A 17,795-nucleotide genomic window follows, 5' to 3' on the forward strand; every position below is an offset into this window, starting at 1 on the left:
AGGTGGTACAGTTTGCTTAAAAATCTGGTGTCTACAACTATACATAACTTAAACACTTGAGATGTGCTTCAGTCACTCCCCCGGCCTTGTGCTATAAGGTGTACAAGGAGTAGCATGGAAATGGATCTGTCCACAAGCGGATCCAGAGCGGATCCCACCCTTTGAAAACCAAATGTAGTATGTTGTAGGCAGCCAATCTGACTGAGAGAAGATTTTGATATTTTTTACCCCTCCCTTTTCCTGTCACTGTTTGTTAGGAGACAATCTACCAAAGAGTGGTCTAGTGATACACAGGAGATATTTATAGATGTCAACTTTATTATGACGAATACAAGGTTTCGGAGTATGTGCTTAGTCCTTCAGGTGGAATGGCCATACTCATAATATAAAAGTTGACATCCATAAATATTCTCTTGCTTATGTATGGTACTTGTCATAAATCCTGGCTGGCGCTCAGCATTAAGGGGCTAAAACAAAAGCTGGTCAGCTCAGAGTCTTTATACTGGGTCACACACAGCACACTGTCACTTCAGTTTGTTTACAATCTGTTGTGTTCTGATGTTATGACAGTCCCCTCACCAGTCGGTATATGCTAGACAGATCATGCTGCACACTTGTGATGTTCTGCTGAACTTGCATTAGCTGAGATTAATAAGACTCTAGATGTGACAGACACCCTCACGAGTCGGACACCCCTCACGAGTCAGACACCCCTCACGAGTCAGACACCCCTAATGAGTCAGACACCCCTCAGGAGTCAGACACCCCTCACGAGTCAGACACCCCTCACGAGTCAGACACCCCTCACGAGTCAGACACCCCTAATGAGTCAGACACTCCTCATGAGTCAGACACCCCTCACGAGTCAGACACCCCTCAGGAGTCAGACAACCCTCACGAGACAGACACCCCTCAGGAGTCAGACACCCCTCACGAGTCAGACACCCCTCACGAGTCAGACACCCCTCACGAGTCAGACAGATCACGCTGCGCACTTGTGATGTTCGGCTGATCTTGCATTAGCTGAGATTAATAAGACATACATGTAATACTTATAAGGTTAGAAGTAACCGAGTTCATAAAAATGATATGTGCAATAGCGCAAATGTTGCTTCTCTCACACCAGTGTATTGTTTCAATCATGCGAACGGCACTGTTGACGTCATTCAAATCTTATTGGGACGTACGGACAGAGTGACGTCACTCTAGAAATGACATCATTACTGAAGATTGTTGACGTCATTTGACAACTGGGTTTTTTAAAACAGTGATCAGTGCATTTTTCTAAAGGGGAGTTTTGAAAGGATTAGGAAATAATGTGTGTCATACTGATTTTATGAAACTCATTTGAGAATTAATGTATTATTCTTGCTCTCGCTTGGTAAATAGAAGAAATCTGACTCTCGTTTCATCAAACCAGAATGACACATGCCTGTATAATAATCTCTATAGATGTGAGAGACCCCCTCACTTGTCAGACAGTCCACGCTGTAGCCCAAGGGGATGTACTTGTATAATGCTCTGAATATATTACTGTGTCAAGTGGACACACTATATTCTGACCTGTAAGAGCCTGATTCGGTTGTCGTATTCTTGGGGGGCCGTGAACTGTTGTAAACTTGGTACATAGTTAGCTTGAGAAGTGTACTTGGTATTGGTGACGACAAATACTCAGCTTTGTCAGTTCAGTGAGAGGTCGCTCTGGAGATATATACATGAAAGGCGATGAGCTTGTAACGTAGATTTCATAGATTTGATATGTGTGAATCTGAAATCCTAGAAAATGGCAAAGATATCAGCTGGACAGAATGGAGCGGCTTGAGTGGAGTAGGTTGAACATCAAAGAAACAACTTATTGTACAAGTCAGCTGAAGAGTGAGTGAGTGAGTGAGTTGGGTTTAACGCCGCTTTTAACAGTATTCCAGTTATATCATGGCGTGTCTCAGACGTTTACCACTTCGTTGAAACCCATGAGCATGGGTATGGTGCTGACAAACCTAGAAACATAATTGGGGCGAACCAGGATTCGAACCCACAATCATAGGTTTCTGGAGTGCCCAAGGGACGCAACTCTGCACAGCGAATCGCGGTGCCTTAGATGACTGGGCAACCTGTGCCCCCAGTCAGCTGAAGAGCATGATATAAGCTTGACAAGTGGCTATGGCGACAAACTCGTACCTCTCTGTCAGTAACATGATATACATGATATTGCCACATATACCAGGCATAACTTCATTTTAACGATATATGTTATTATCAAGTCCATTGAGAGAAAGTCACCACTATCATGACTATTCAGGCTTTTAAGGGATGTCCTTATCTGTCACCACTATCATGACTATTCAGGCTTTTAAGGGTCGTCCTTATCTGTCACCACTATCATGACTATTCAGGCTTTTAAGGGATGTCCTTATCTGTCATCACTATTCAGGTTTTTAAGGGTCGTCCTTATCTGTCACCACTATCATGACTATTCAGGCTTTTAAGGGATGTCCTTATCTGTCACCACAATTCAGGCTTTTAAGGGATGTCCTTATCTGTCACCTTTATTCAGGCTTTTAAGGGTCGTCCTTATCTGTCACCACTATCATGACTATTCAGGCTTTTAAGGGATGTCCTTATCTGTCATCACTATTCAGGTTTTTAAGGGATGTCCTTATCTGTCACCACTATCATGACTATTCAGGCTTTTAGGGGTCGTCCTTATCTGTCACCACTATCATGACTATTCAGGCTTTTAACATGTTTAAGGGATGTCCTTATCTGTCATCACTATTCAGGTTTTTAAGGGTCGTCCTTATCTGTCACCACTATCATGACTATTCAGGCTTTTAAGGAATGTCCTTATCTGTCACCACTATCATGACTATTCAGGCTTTTAAGGGATGTCCTTATCTGTCATCACTATTCAGGTTTTTAAGGGTCGTCCTTATCTGTCACCACTATCTTGACTATTCAGGCTTTTAACATGTTTAAGGGATGTCCTTATCTGTCATCACTATTCAGGTTTTTAAGGGTCGTCCTTATCTGTCACCACTATCATGACTATTCAGGCTTTTAAGGAATGTCCTTATCTGTCACCACTATCAAGACTATTCAGGCTTTTAAGGGATGTCCTTATCTGTCATCACTATTCAGGTTTTTAAGGGATGTCCTTATCTGTCACCACTATCATGACTATTCAGGCTTTTAAGGGTCGTCCTTATCTGTCACCACTATCATGACTATTCAGGCTTTTAAGGGTCGTCCTTATCTGTCACCACTATCATGACTATTCAGGCTTTTAAGGGATGTCCTTATCTGTCACCACTATCATGACTATTCAGGCTTTTAAGGGTCGTCATTATCTGTCACCACTATCATGACTATTCAGGCTTTTAAGGGATGTCCTTATCTGTCATCACTATTCAGGCTTTTAAGGGTCGTCCTTATCTGTTACCACTATTCAGGCAAGTGAATGTTTCACGTTATGTTGCATCCCTGAAAAGAATTCCTCTATTTTCATGTTGCAGATATTAAAATGCTGAAGTGAATGAAGCTAATAACCTGAATCTTCGTGTGGAAACACAAGCAAAATGTCAGATGTTCATCACAACAAAATTTCTGTTGTTTGTTATGTTTTTGGCGTTATGCATTGGAACTTGATACTTGTTGTCAATCTCTTTGGCCAAGTATATGCATGATATGTGTGCTTGTTGTTTAATGCCATAATATTCCAGCGGCAGACAGCGTCTCCCAAACCTGTGTCACTTAATGTGTACACTTTCATAAGCTTGTATTATGTGTGTTATGCAAGTTATGTGAAATTCTAAAAAGGTACCAGTTTACACAATAGTGTCCTCTATTCACTCCCTTTTCGTGGCCTAGTTATGTTGTATAACAGTGAATTGATGCCATGTGTATGTCGTACATAACACACATTTGTCTGCCCAGCTGACTCTGAGGTGTTGTGTGTATTACGTGTGGAATATATGGCATCAGCGGTCAGAGGATGTAGGCAGTGTTCCAAATAATGTTACAGCCCAACAAGACAAGTGACCATCAAGACATGTGACTAAACATTGAAAAATAGCAAAAACTAAGAGACAAGTCATGTCTTGATTCAGTTGAAATAATGCAAACAATTACTTGAGAATCTTATTGAGAGTTCATAATGATACTGAATACATAAGTAGCCTTAATATTATCTGCCAGATATTTAAGTAGATCGAGGAAAATTTCATGCAGCCCGACAGAAAAGTGCCCTGCCGCGGGCAGTTATTTCGGACACTGGATGTTGGTCTTTGGCACATGCCAGGATGTGAATACAGACCTATTACAGAGGTACTGTCACAGCTCTTTGCAAGATGTCTGTGAAAGGGAAGTGTATGCACTGTCTACACACTGTAAATCTCATTAAAAGCAGATCTTAGTTCTCACTACCACTAAACTAAGAACATCCCGTTACAGATCGCGTCCGAACGACCTCTCATCCCACCAATCAGAGCGTTGCTTACCAGATCAGGAAAGTGACAGTCGGAATGTGTTTTCTTATCATGCAACCACAAAATCGTTAACAGCATGGTATTGTGAATGACAGTTAAGGGCGGTACGACCGATTCCATCAAAGTCATCGTCCAGAATTTTCTTTTGTTCATTTTTCAAAGTTAGAACCAATATTTTTCAAAGGGTAGTCAGGAGTGGAATTTAAAACTTGTGCCACAAAGTTCGAGAAAACTGCTTTCTGATTGGCTGATGTCAACTTCTTGTTTGTCATTTCATTTGTCAGTGAAAGTTCATGAAAGGTCATTTTGACGTTACCCCTTAAAAGGATGTTCTCAGATTTTTGTTTTGCCGCATTGAGAACTAAGATCAGATTTTAAGGAGATTGACACACTGTGCACCCAACACTCTGTCTGCTTGTATACTACTCAAAAGACATTAAGGACCACTCGATTCTTTATATTACTATGGTTTTTTTCTTTGTTGCTTCACACTGCACTCAGCAATATGCCAGCAATATGACAGTGGTCTGTAAATAATTGTGTCTGGACCAGATAATGCAGTGATTGACATCATGAGCATGATGAGCATGACGGTTGTCTGTAAATAATTGTGTCTGGACCAGATAATGCAGTGATTGACATCATGAGCATGATGAGCATGACGGTTGTCTGTAAATAATTGTGTCTGGACCAGATAATGCAGTGATTGACATCATGAGCATGACGGTGGTCTGTAAATAATTGTGTCTGGATCAGATAATGCAGTGATTGTCATCATGAGCATCGTTCTGCACAATTGGGATACGATGACATGCATCAAACAAGTCGGCCACCCGATGACATTATGGGTTGCTGAAGACCAATTCTAACCCGGATTTTCACAGGTATAATACTAATACTAATTACCCTGTCATACCACCTGAAAGAATCAGGTGATCCTTAGTTTCTTTTGAGTAGTATATATGATGACTTAGATGCAGCAGTGAAGGAGTACCCAGTAAGGTGTGACTGTTTTCCTTCTGGTGCCATACAGGCAGCTTTGGTTATATACTCCCAAGGGAGCTGAGAATGAACATTGAGTGCACACTGACCCATTGACCGAGGTAATAATGTAGCACTCTGAGCATGGATTTGTGCACAGTAAATATACATGTTATTATCATCACACAAGGTTGGGCGGTTACAATCTTCACTTGGCTGATTGTGTTATCGTAAATACATTATCCTCACTTCATTTGGTGTTTTGCTCATTCTGAATATCTGGTGAACACAGTACCATGGGACTACGTGTGCCACTTTATACTTTATCACCTTGTCTTGTGTATCCTCCACACCTTCAAGACTTACAGACAACAATCAGTACTGTCATTGTTGCCATTGGCAACCTGCTGTGATGGAGGCTCCTCGATTTGCCACCACTATTGTTTCCGATAGGGCGTGCAATCAGGCGTACTGGCCATGCTGACTGGATAGACAGGAGGTCACCAGACGTGGGTCATCTCAAAACTTTTGTTTCCATTGTACATTTGGGCATTTCATTTTTATATAAATTGTCATATAGACATTTGTATGTTACATGAGATAACTTTTTGTACATCTTATCATGCTTATGATATGCATTGATGATATATGACATTGTGCAAGCTTATGTACAGTTAACATGGTACTACACAGCTGTCAGACCCGTGAAGATTCCGGGATAGAATAGGTATTCAGCAAGCCATGCCTGCCGTGAAAGGTAACTATGCTTGTCGTAAGAGGCGACTAACGGGATCGGGTGGTCAGGCTTGCTGACTTGGTTGATGCATGTCATTGTATCCCAATTGCGTAGATCGATGCTCATGATATCAATCACTAGATTGTCTGGTCCAGACTTGATTATTTACAGACCGCATCATATAGCTGGAATATTGCTAAGTGTGGCATCAAACAACAAACAAACAAACAAACAAACATAGCGGTCAAGGCATATAATGTTCTATTTAATTCAATGATTAGCATGAATGATGTTCACCTTATCAATTATACGAAATCAGGCTGAGTTAAGTTCACAAACACCTTTGTGACAGTCCTCAAGTTGGTCGTGAACTGAGATGCCCCCTTTGCGTGTAAAACACAACTACTGTTAATCCCTTAACAGCGTGGTGGCAGACTGAGGGTAAGCCGTGGTAACACTGCCAAGGTGATCATAGTGACCTTGTTCCTTCATTCATCACTCACAAGCATCACAGGGCTGTTGTCAGCTTTGAGATCAATTATTTTTAAAATCTCATTCACCAATGCCAAATAATTTGAAGAAGCAGATCATTTTCTTTATGTATGCATGTACACTAACAGCAATTTGATGCTAGCATAGAGATATTATCATGGTTATCATGTAGTAATGTGATAGAAGTGTAATCAATACTTGTGTACGAATGTACATGGACATTCCAGGACATTCTCTGTAATAGATACAGCAGTACGACCATGATGTCTGGTATATATGTAGATAGGACTGGTGTATATCATGTTTTATCACATGGCCATATAAGTAATATTGACCTATATATCAGTATTGATTGACAGTTGAGTTGTATTGTCCTTGATGAGTGCTGATTGTGACAGCTGTAATCAGATGTGTATCACTTCCACCCTGGCACATCATAACACAATCAGTCATATCCAAAACATTGTCATTCACAATAATAAAACCAGTATTAATTGTTAATGTAAATATTTGTGATCATTAACATCACTTCGTATCTATATGTTAATTGCTGTATGTTTCCAGTTCTTGTATTATGTGTATATTTACATAAGATAACAGGGGCGGTCGGGTAGCCTAGTGGTTAAAGCGTTCGCTCGTCACGACGAAGACCCGGGTTCGATTACCGACATGAGTACAATGTGTGTAGCCCATTTCTGGTGTCCCCGCTGTGATATTGCTGGAATATAGCTAAAAGTGGTGTAAAACCATACTCACTCACTCACTCACTCACTCACTCACTCACTCACTCACTCACTCACTCACTCACTCACTCACTCACTCACTCACTCACATAAGATAAGAAAAGAGAAGACTTCATTTTCCCAAAGGAAATTCAAATTGCACAGTTAATTCACACTAAAATATGAAAAAAAGAAAACATATCATATTAGAATATGTACATAAGAAATAAGACACTTACTAATATTATATGCTAATATCAGAATATAGTGTAAGACACTTACTAAGGTAACCACAGATAAAAATATAGAGAAATGTACATGTGGCAGTGTGTACAGCGAACAGGTCACAAATCAGTTGAAGCTTGGGATGTCTACTCCCCAGGGAGTTGAGAATGAAAGTTCAATGGAGTACACACTGACCATGTTAAATGTTTACGACATGTACTCTGCCTCAGGTTGGCAATCTTCCAGGGCTAGGGTGTTTACACTCTCATGGTTGAATGCTAGTAACATGATAACATTCGTACTTATCATCTGATATAGTTTCCGTTCTTGTTACATTGAATGACGTTCATTTTTTGTAGAAGCGCCATGTGATCTTGGACAAGTTCCTGAAGCTGCACCTGACGGTGACTGACGGACCTCAGGGAACTCCCAGATTTGGGTGAGTGTGAGAAGCTGTATTATATGACATCTGATGTCACATATATTAGATGATGAACAATAGCACAACATATCGCCTTGCCACTGTCATGGAGATACAATCAGCAATAGCACAACATGTGCAATAGCACAACATGTCGTCTTGTCACTATCATAGAGATACAATCAGCAATGTTGTGAAGAGGCAACTTACATGATTTAGCAAATGTCCTGTCAGTCACATGGTTACAACTATATTCCGTTCATTCAATTGTACTCTGGGTCAAGTCTGGTCACAAGACCAAAATACTGAATAAAATACTGTCTGTCTGTCTGTCTGTCTTTCTTGTCTGTCACCAAATGGATAATGTGGTCAGGCTTGCTGACTTGGTTAATGCTTGTCAACATTTCCCATTTACAATGACAGATGCTCATGATGTCAATCACTAGATTGTTGGCCCAGATTTTCAGACTGCTGTCATATAGTTGAAACATTGCTGAGCGCAACACTAAACAACAAACAAACAAGCAATAGCACAATATTGTTTGTCATATTTGTTCATATTTGTTGGTCAAGTTCATCCTTTTAAAAAAAATGTTTGATTTTCACTGTAATGTGGTATATGCTGGAACAAGAGGCATGTTAATGGGATTTGTAACCCCTGATTGACCAATCAGATTACAGTAATCTCCAAATTGATGGCAGCATGTGTTTTTTTACATGTCATAAACGATTTGAGTTATAAAAAAACTATCTCTGGCATGACTGGTGTAAAATCTTACATCATGACTGTCTGTTGGTCTCCATTTTGATATATCAATTAAGAAAGCATGTTTTGTAGGTTAAGGTATGACATGCAGCGCATGCTGACAGGCGTGATGAGGCTCAGGCACCACAGATATGTACTTTATGTAGGTACGAACAGTGCAGAATGTGTAACAGCAGGGGGAAAAAACAAGGGCGCTGTTGGGTCAGGCATTGTATGTGATTGATGGGTGCTGCCTGATAAGGCAGGAACATAAACCAGCTTGTTCAGAATGAGTTGTGGGGATCCCAGTCAGTAGTATCTTTCTGCTTCTTACCAAGGATACAGAGCAACTAATGTCGATGTTACCATTCTTATGGTATGGCACACTGTCCATTCATATCAATCATTTACCAAGTTATTCTAATGTTAATACAAGTCGTATTTCTTAGACTTGTAAGTAGTGCTCAGATGACCCTCACTGGGAGTAGTAGTAGTAGTAGTAGTAGTAGTAGTAGCAGTCGTAGCAGCAGTAGTAGTAGTAGCAGCAGCAGAAGCAGTAGTAGTAATAGTAGTAGTAGTAGTAGCAGCAGCAACAGTAGTAGTAGTAGTAGAAGTAGTAGTAGTAGTAGCAACAGCAGCAGTATCAGTAAGGAGTAGTAGTAGCAGCAGCAGTAGTAGCAGTAGCATTAGCAGCAGTAGTAGTAGGGAGTAGTAGTAGTAGTTGTAGGGAGTAATAGTACTAGTAGTAGTAGTAGCAACAGCAGCAGTTGTAGTAGTTGTAGTAGAAGTAGTAGTAGTAGTAGCAGCAGCAGCAGCAGTAGTAGTAGTAGTAGTAGTAGTAGTAGTAGTAGTAGTAGTAGTAGTAGTAGTAGGGAGTAGTAGTAGTAGCAGTCAGGAGTAGCAGCAGGAGCAGTAGTAGTAGGAGGTCTATCTATATAGGGGCAGTCGGGTAGCCTAGTGGTTAAAGCGTTTACTTCTCACGGCGAAGACCCGGGTTCGTTTCCCGACATGGGTACAATGTGTGAAGCCCATTTCTGGTGTCCCTTGCTGTAATATTGCTGGAATATTGCTAAAAGCGGCTTCAAACCATACTCACTCACTCACTCACTCTATTTATATAGCTCTTAACCCCATCCATGCCAAAGCACATACAAACCCAAATACAAAAGATGTTTTGTGAATGTCTTGTGATGGGATTTGAATGTTGAAAGTGTTTTAGCATTCTTGAAACAGTCTGAATGTTGATTCATTTTCATTGAAGCATAAGATCTAAAGGAATTATCAAAAATTGTATTGTATTGTATTGTATTGTTTTTTATTGTATTGTATTCAATGTACAATTAGGAGATAAACATACTGTGTTTTCAATGTAGAGCTAGGTTACCTGTAGATTTAACCCCGCTGCGCGTTCGGTTCCAAATGTTAAATTTAGCAAGGTTAAATCTGAAAACACAGTATGTTTATCTCCATTCTACCATGACTAAATAAAACGCGAACTTTTTGGTGTTAGCAAATATACTGAGTGAAGCAGCATGGGTTGAGTTCAGTGTTTTGAGTGGGTTGTCGATCTGAATTACGGAATCACCGAACAAAATATGGTGCTGTATATAATCAAGCAGTTTGTTTACACTGTAATACTTAACTGGAACATAAGACAGGCATTGAAAGCATATAAGCATGGCAACTTGGTAAGCTAACATGAGGTGGGCATCCCTAAAGAAAACAACATTCCCTTTGTTGATTTCTGTCGTGTTTTTCTGCTCGAAATTTATTGCCACACATCCTTTGAATATTGTAGTAACCGCATCTGTGCATTTTGTAACCTGTAATTGTAGATATAATTATTTTAAAAAGCCGACCGACAATGACTGAAAAAAGTCCTATTCTATGAATATTAGCTTCAGCGGTGATGCAGCCGTCAAACCAGCTGTTTCAATCAGAGGGGGTTTATTTTGATTTAATAGCCTCTGATTGACCAATCAGAATCGGGTAAATTCCAAATTCATGGTAGAATGGAAACTTTCAAGGTATCTCTTGGTTATGTGAATTTTGTTCTTGTTCATGTGATTAACCAGCACCTGAAGTGCTCCCCCTCGTCACAGGAACTGACTCCTGCAGATGACATAAAGAACCCTTGAATCAAAATCTCATATCCGATGCAGGCCTATTTTGCACAGGACTATAAATAAACCGTGGGTTCATGATACAGGGAGTTTTCTTGGATTCAAAACTGAGAGCCCTTGCCAAGCAGATTGGAAAAAGAAATATTATATGTTCAAAAGGTTCCTTGTTTCTTAGTTTTAGTGGTCTTTTAACATTGTATATTAACATTACATTTAATAATGCTGTTGGTTTGTTGTTTTACGCCACACTCAGCAATATTCCAGCTGTATGGCGGCGGTCTGTAAATAATCGAGTCTGGACCAGATAATCCAGTGATTAATATCATGAGCATTGATCCACGCAAATTGGGATCGATGACATACATCAACCAAGTCAGCGAGCCTGACCACCCGATCCCGTTAGTCGCCTTTTACGACAAGCATAGTCGCCTTTTACAGCAAGCATGGGTTGTTGAAGACCCATTCACGGGCCTTTAATTATGTAAAACTAACTATTTAAAGCCTCTTCCTCATTAGGCCTCTGTATTGGTCATGCTGTCAGTGAAATACAAGTCGACATGACCAAGCCATGATGTTACATATAACCATGAAAACTATATTAATAGGAATTGGGAATGTGTTAATTCCAATGTGGCGGTCTGTAAATAATCGAGTCTGGACTAGACAATCCAGTGATTAATATCATGAGCATCAATCCACGCAATTTTTTTAACTTATCCTGCATTACTCCGTATTGCATTTACTGCTGTCTTTTGACAGAGAGACAAACTGTCACACAATCTCAGACAAACCTTAATTATTGACCAGTTTGGCAAGGACTAAAGGACTGGTGCCAATTTCTAACACTGATAAGTATAAAAATATTCAATTTATGATAAAATTTCCAATTATGAAAACGTACAACATCATTGTTGTAGCAGTACCTGAGATTACAGGTGTGCAGTATTGCTGAGACCAACATCAATCAAAAGCTCCTCCCCCTTTTGCCTCCATAGAAACATGAGGAACATCAGCAACCAGTTGAGTCAGGAGCTGATGAATGACATCCTGCTGGTGTCCAACAGTGCCCAGGATGAGAGCGACTCGTCTCAGCTGCAGCACTACCTCCTGGAGGGCCGAGGTTGGAAGCTGCTCCACGTCATACACAGTGTCGGGGTCAAGGTAGGCAGCGTACAGTGTCGGGGTCAAGGTAGGCATCATACTCAGTGTCGGGGTCAAGGTAGGCGTCATACACAGTGTCAAGGTCAAGGTAGCCGTCATACACAGTGTCGGGGTCAAGGTAGGCGTCATACACAGTGTCGGGGTCAAGGTAGGCAGCATACAGTATCAGGGTCAAGGTAGGCGTCATACACAGTGTCGGGGTCAAGGTAGCACTATCCTTTTCACTACATGTTTTCCTTAGTAGTTTTATTATCTCACAGTCATGTGATGAATGAATTACCGTGGCCTGCTTTTCCTTCCAGACGTTATCCAACAGTCGAGACCTGTGCAACCTGCTGCTGTCCCTTCTGCCCTGGGCAATCCAGTTCCAGCCATCGCAACCGCCCACGGAGTCCATCATCTTTAAAGGTGCAGTTTTTAGGACAAGCTTGTGTATTGAGTAGTTAGCTCACTGAGGACAGTCAGATTGATACAAAGATCTACTTATGTCCACGTTTACATCTGTCATTAAGCAGCCTTGTTTGTGTATATGATAAAGTTGGGTATTTATAATTGTAATTTTATTAAACTTGATATACTATGAATATCAATGCCAATTTATCCCCAAGTGTGATTAAAGTTGTGATAATTTTATCAGATGCAGAAATATACTGAACAAAAGAAGTTAGAGATCATGAATATTTTTGGGGAAATGTTTTTGTAGTGAAGACTAATTAAAATATCATAAAAAATATTCATGATCCCTAATTTATTTTGTTCAGTATAGCATGGGAAAGCCCTCTACCTCTACCAATAAAGTGTTAAAAAATCATGTTTTTTGTTGTTTTGTTGTATTTTACTGTCTGGACCTGCTATATAGATTTGTAAGGATTAGTTCTCTGTTTGTAGGGAGGGAACAGACCTGGATGCCCGTGCAGCAGTGTTTTGTGTACACTCAGAAACTCTCCAAGCTGAAGAGCTTCGGTTGTCAGAGAGAAACCTGCATGCACCCCAACCACCCCAGTCATCATGGCACAGAAACTCAGCACCACAGAAAACGAAGGTTTACAAAAATCTCTGGTTCTGTTGCACAGGAGAAGAATTCTGAGAGTGAGGAAGAAGAGGTGCAAGAGGACAAGATCAAACATTCTCGAACAAGACGGCCAGCTAGAGTACTGCTCTTCAAATCTACCGGAGTTCAGGAAGATGACGATTCAGGTTCTGACCAGGATTTGCTTGGAGCATTCCCTGACTTCCCCAGTGTTCAGGAGTCTGTTAGTTCAGCAGAACTCACTCTCATTATCTTTGACCTCTTACTTGACCTTTGTATCCTTGACCTTTCCCATGTTGCCCCTGGCAAGGTCATGTCCCCTACAATGCTGCCGCATCTACTTCATATTTTTTCCCGACTGTGTGAGACAGAGTCATCTGAAAATGCTTCTAAAATAAACTGGAAGGACAGAACAAAGTTGACTCTTCAGAGACATCTGATCCGTCTGATTTTGACAGCAAGTGGAATCATTGCCACCCAACAGAGTGGTGTCAAAATCTTGATGGGACACAATGCTGTTAGCTTGATCATGTCAGCCATTTCCTCTTTCGCAGATCCTAGTTCAGATTTCTGTGACGACATAGAATCAGACCACTTTGACCTTGTGATGGATGTCATATGTGGACTGCTCCTTCTCTTTGAAACAGTATTTGCAGGTCTGCCATTTAATCCTTCATTCATAAACTGTGCCTTGGGAATCCTGGATTGCTTCAAAACAAATAACGGTTTCCAGTACATCAAGAAATTGGTATATTCACCAAAGATGACAAAAATAGACTTGGGTAGTGTTCAAGGGGAACTTCAAGAAGATCCTTTAAAGAATGTAGCTTCTCTCATCAGTACTCTGAAGATGGTGAAGGTGAACTACATCCATGCAGTGAAATGCTTGAAGAGACGCCACAGGAACTGTGAGTACCAGATGTACCTGAGCCACCACCACAACATCCTGGGCTACCCATCAGGGCTGGAGTTGGAGCAGGTGGAGGCAGGTGGCGACAACAGACACAGGTCCTGGTCCTCCAACCCCAGTAAGTGCCAGATCGCTGTCTTGACGCAACTTCTCCTGGACATGCTGGCGGAAACTAAGTCCACAAAACTGCAGCTGCAGATCCTTTCAGCCCTCAGACATCCTGGGATCTGCTGCTGTATGCATCCCAAGACCATCATTGAAGCTGTGACCCCTCTGCTGCCAAGCTTCACCCCCGCCATCAGAAGCTGCAGCCTGGAGTCCCTCAATGACATCCTCCTGGACCAGTTCATGGGTTCAGAAGAACTCACTGACAAACAGCTACCAGAGATAAATGTGTGTAAGTTGTGTACATTTGAAGATAAGTTTTCCATGGCTTCTTCAGCTAGATCTCCAGAAGGGATGGGAGACCTGTCAAGAATAATTGATAGTGGATTTTCTAGCAGTGATAGACTTGAAGCAAAGAAATTGTGGTCATTACAGAGGTGGCGTCCTCTTCAGGTGTTCAGACAGTTTATTGTGTCCCCTGATGAAAGTCTTGCCTTGATAACTGCCAAGCATCTGATTGTGTTAGCCATTAGAGGAAACAGCGACCTGAAGCAAGAGTTGTTCTTCAAGGTCTATCAGCATGTTGTGCATTCTGCTCTGGAGGACTCCACTGAGATAATGTCCTTGACTGACACTTCTTCTGATGAACAACTGATTTCCTTAGGGAAGGTCCCAAGTTCTATCATGCTGTACTGTGTGTCAGCCTTGCCTTACGTGCTACAAGTGGACAAAGTCATGAATGTCTTTGTGGAGAAAGAGGGTCTTTCCAGACTCAACAACCTCTTGGAGGACAGTCATTTGAGAGCCCCAGTCATGGGAGTCTTTGAGGCATTGATAATGATCGATGAACAGAAGGTGAGAGAGATGAAAACAAAGAATGCAGAAGAAGTCACGAAGCTGACTTCCGAGTACATCCGTGGAACTGTGATGCAGATATTCATTGACATCCTGGCAAAGAAGACATGTGCAATAACTGCAGCATTTCAACAGCTGCATTTGGAGAAGCATGGCAGCAGTGGGAGTGGAACGGATCAACAGGATAGCGGTTCAGAGGATGACTCGACTTTCACCCCGTTGCCGGCCCGCCACCATGATATTGTTAAAGACCTGCCCTTGCTACAGGACATGTGGCAGACCTGTGCCAAGCTGTGTATGAATAGTCCGACATTCAGGTCCTTTTATAGGAACTCTCCGTGTCTGTACATTGTCCAGGAAACTCTGCTACTGACTCTGGAGCTTCTGGACGACATGGGGGGAGAGCTGTGCCAGTCAAGGTCGTCTGTCACGGAGACCAGCTCTGTGAGGTCCTTCTCCTGTCATCTGAAGAAGCTCACCTTCATCGAGGCCGTGATGATCGTCTGCTTCTCATGTCACACGGTCTCACCAAATCAAAAGGTAATGTCCATGAAACAGTGTTGAAAGAAGTTACGGTAAATTTTGAAGTTATATTTAACCTCAGTTAACCTTTTTTCTTGATCCTTCAATCACACCTTCATTAATGTCCTACATTTTTGTCATAAACTTGATTAACATGACTTGGTCTCAAATCTCAAATGTTTATACCCCCATAAAAGGAAAATAATTTTGAGGTAAATTTTAAATGGATAGGAGTGGAGACCAATGACTAAAACCTTCTCTTGTCCCACCGAAAACTTGGTCTCCTACTTGGGTACAATACATGAGAAGTTAGTTGTTGGTATACTGCTTGATTTGTTTGCTTGTTTGTTGTTTAATGCCACACTCAGCAATATTCCAGCTATATTATGGCTCTCTGTAAATAATCAAGTCTGAACAACACAAACCAGTGATGGACATCATGAGCATCGATCCACGCAATTGGAATATGATGACATGCACCAACCAAGTCAGTGAGCCTGACCATCCGATCCGGTTAGTAGCCTTTTACGACAATCTTGGGTTGCTGAGGACCTATTCTAATCTAATCTTCCCCGGTCGTATGTTGCTTGATCTTCCCTCTCATCCACTGACTGACTACCATGTGGGGATGTCGGGTTAGAATTGCTTCCCAGAAACCTTTGCTTGTAAGAGATGACTTAATGGATCTGGTTATCAGGCTTGGTTGATTGCGTGTCCTCACACCCAGGCAGCCTGGATCGTATTCACACCATCGATCACTGGATTGCCTGTTCCAGGCTTGATTATTTACAGGCCGCCATCATATAGCTGGAATATTGCTGAGTGCAGCATTAATGAGTGAGTGAGTTGGGTTTTAACGCCGCTTTTAACAGTATTCCAGTTATATCACGGCGTGTCAGCTTAATGTGGGAGGAAAGCCCGAAGTGATGCAGGTCTCAGACGTTTACCACTTCGGTGAAACCCACGAGCACGGGTATGGTGCTGACAAACCTAGAAACATAATCGGGGCGAACCGGGATTCGAACCCACAATCATAGGTTTCTGGCGTGCCCAAGGGACGCAACTCTGCACAGCGAATCGCGGCGCCTTAGACGACTGGGCCACCCGTGCCCCCGAGTGCAGCATTAAACAATAAACAGACGAACATATTGACCAGCTAACTGCTTGACTTGTGTGTACAGAAGGGTGGTGAGGAGGCTCACTGGAAGCAGCTGCGCGACTCCCTGCAGCAGTGCGTCAAGCTGGACCCCACCAAGCTGAAGGCAGTGTTCGACATGCTGCTCAACACCGCCCTGCCGCAGCTGCCATCCATCCTCGAGTACTCCTACGACCAGATCATTGCCATGTTGGTGAGTGGCGCCATTGCATGTTATGTACTCATCATAATGGTGAAGGTTTCAATAGTAAATTTAAAGTTCAGTAAATCATATGCTTACTTAATGCTTAGCTTTTCTGGACCTGGATGCTGTTGTAAAATCCACCTTAGCACTACTACTGTCGTAAGTCTGTGTTAAGGTATGGGAGTTACGATCACCTTAGCACTACTACTGTGGTAAGGTTTGGGAGTTGCCATCACCTTAGCACTACTACTGTCGTAAGGTTTGGGAGTTGCCATCACCCTAGCACTACTACTGTCGTAAGTCTTGTGGTAAGGTATGGGAGTTGCCATCACCTTAGCACTACTACTGTCGTAAGTCTGTGGTAAGGTATGGGAGTTGCCATCACCTTAGCACTACTACTGTCGTAAGTCTGTGGTAAGGTTTGGGAGTTGCCATCACCTTAGCACTACTACTGTCGTAAGTCTTGTGGTAAGGTATGGGAGTTGCCATCACCTTAGCACTACTACTGTCGTAAGTCTTGTGGTAAGGTATGGGAGTTGCCATCACCCTAGCACTACTACTGTCGTAAGTCTTGTGGTAAGGTATGGGAGTTGCCATCACCTTAGCACTACTACTGTCGTAAGTCTTGTGGTAAGGTATGGGAGTTGCCATCACCCTAGCACTACTACTGTCGTAAGTCTTGTGGTAAGGTATGGGAGTTGCCATCACCTTAGCACTACTACTGTCGTAAGTCTTGTGGTAAGGTTTGGGAGTTGCCATCACCTTAGCACTACTACTGTCGTAAGTCTTGTGGTAAGGTATGGGAGTTGCCATCACCTTAGCACTACTACTGTCGTAAGTCTTGTGGTAAGGTATGGGAGTTGCCATCACCTTAGCACTACTACTGTCGTAAGTCTTGTGGTAAGGTTTGGGAGTTGCCATCACCCTAGCACTACTACTGTCG

General features: G+C 42.0%; 1 protein-coding gene across 1 annotated transcript in view; it reads left to right on the forward strand.

The window, feature by feature from the left end:
* Positions 1-17,795, forward strand: part of LOC139442382 (lysosomal-trafficking regulator-like) — an 87,475-nt gene that overhangs the window by 22,264 nt on the left and 47,416 nt on the right. Inside the window, exons 2-6 of the mRNA XM_071223183.1 lie at positions 8,000-8,079; positions 11,925-12,090; positions 12,393-12,498; positions 12,979-15,530; positions 16,694-16,861. Of these exons, the coding sequence (XP_071079284.1) occupies positions 8,000-8,079; positions 11,925-12,090; positions 12,393-12,498; positions 12,979-15,530; positions 16,694-16,861 (3,072 nt within the window). The remainder of the gene's footprint in view (positions 1-7,999; positions 8,080-11,924; positions 12,091-12,392; positions 12,499-12,978; positions 15,531-16,693; positions 16,862-17,795) is intronic.

Source organism: Haliotis cracherodii, unplaced genomic scaffold (assembly GCF_022045235.1).
Source record: "Haliotis cracherodii isolate W230 unplaced genomic scaffold, xgHalCrac1.p SCAF_5, whole genome shotgun sequence".
Classification (NCBI taxonomy): Eukaryota; Metazoa; Mollusca; class Gastropoda; order Lepetellida; family Haliotidae; genus Haliotis; species Haliotis cracherodii.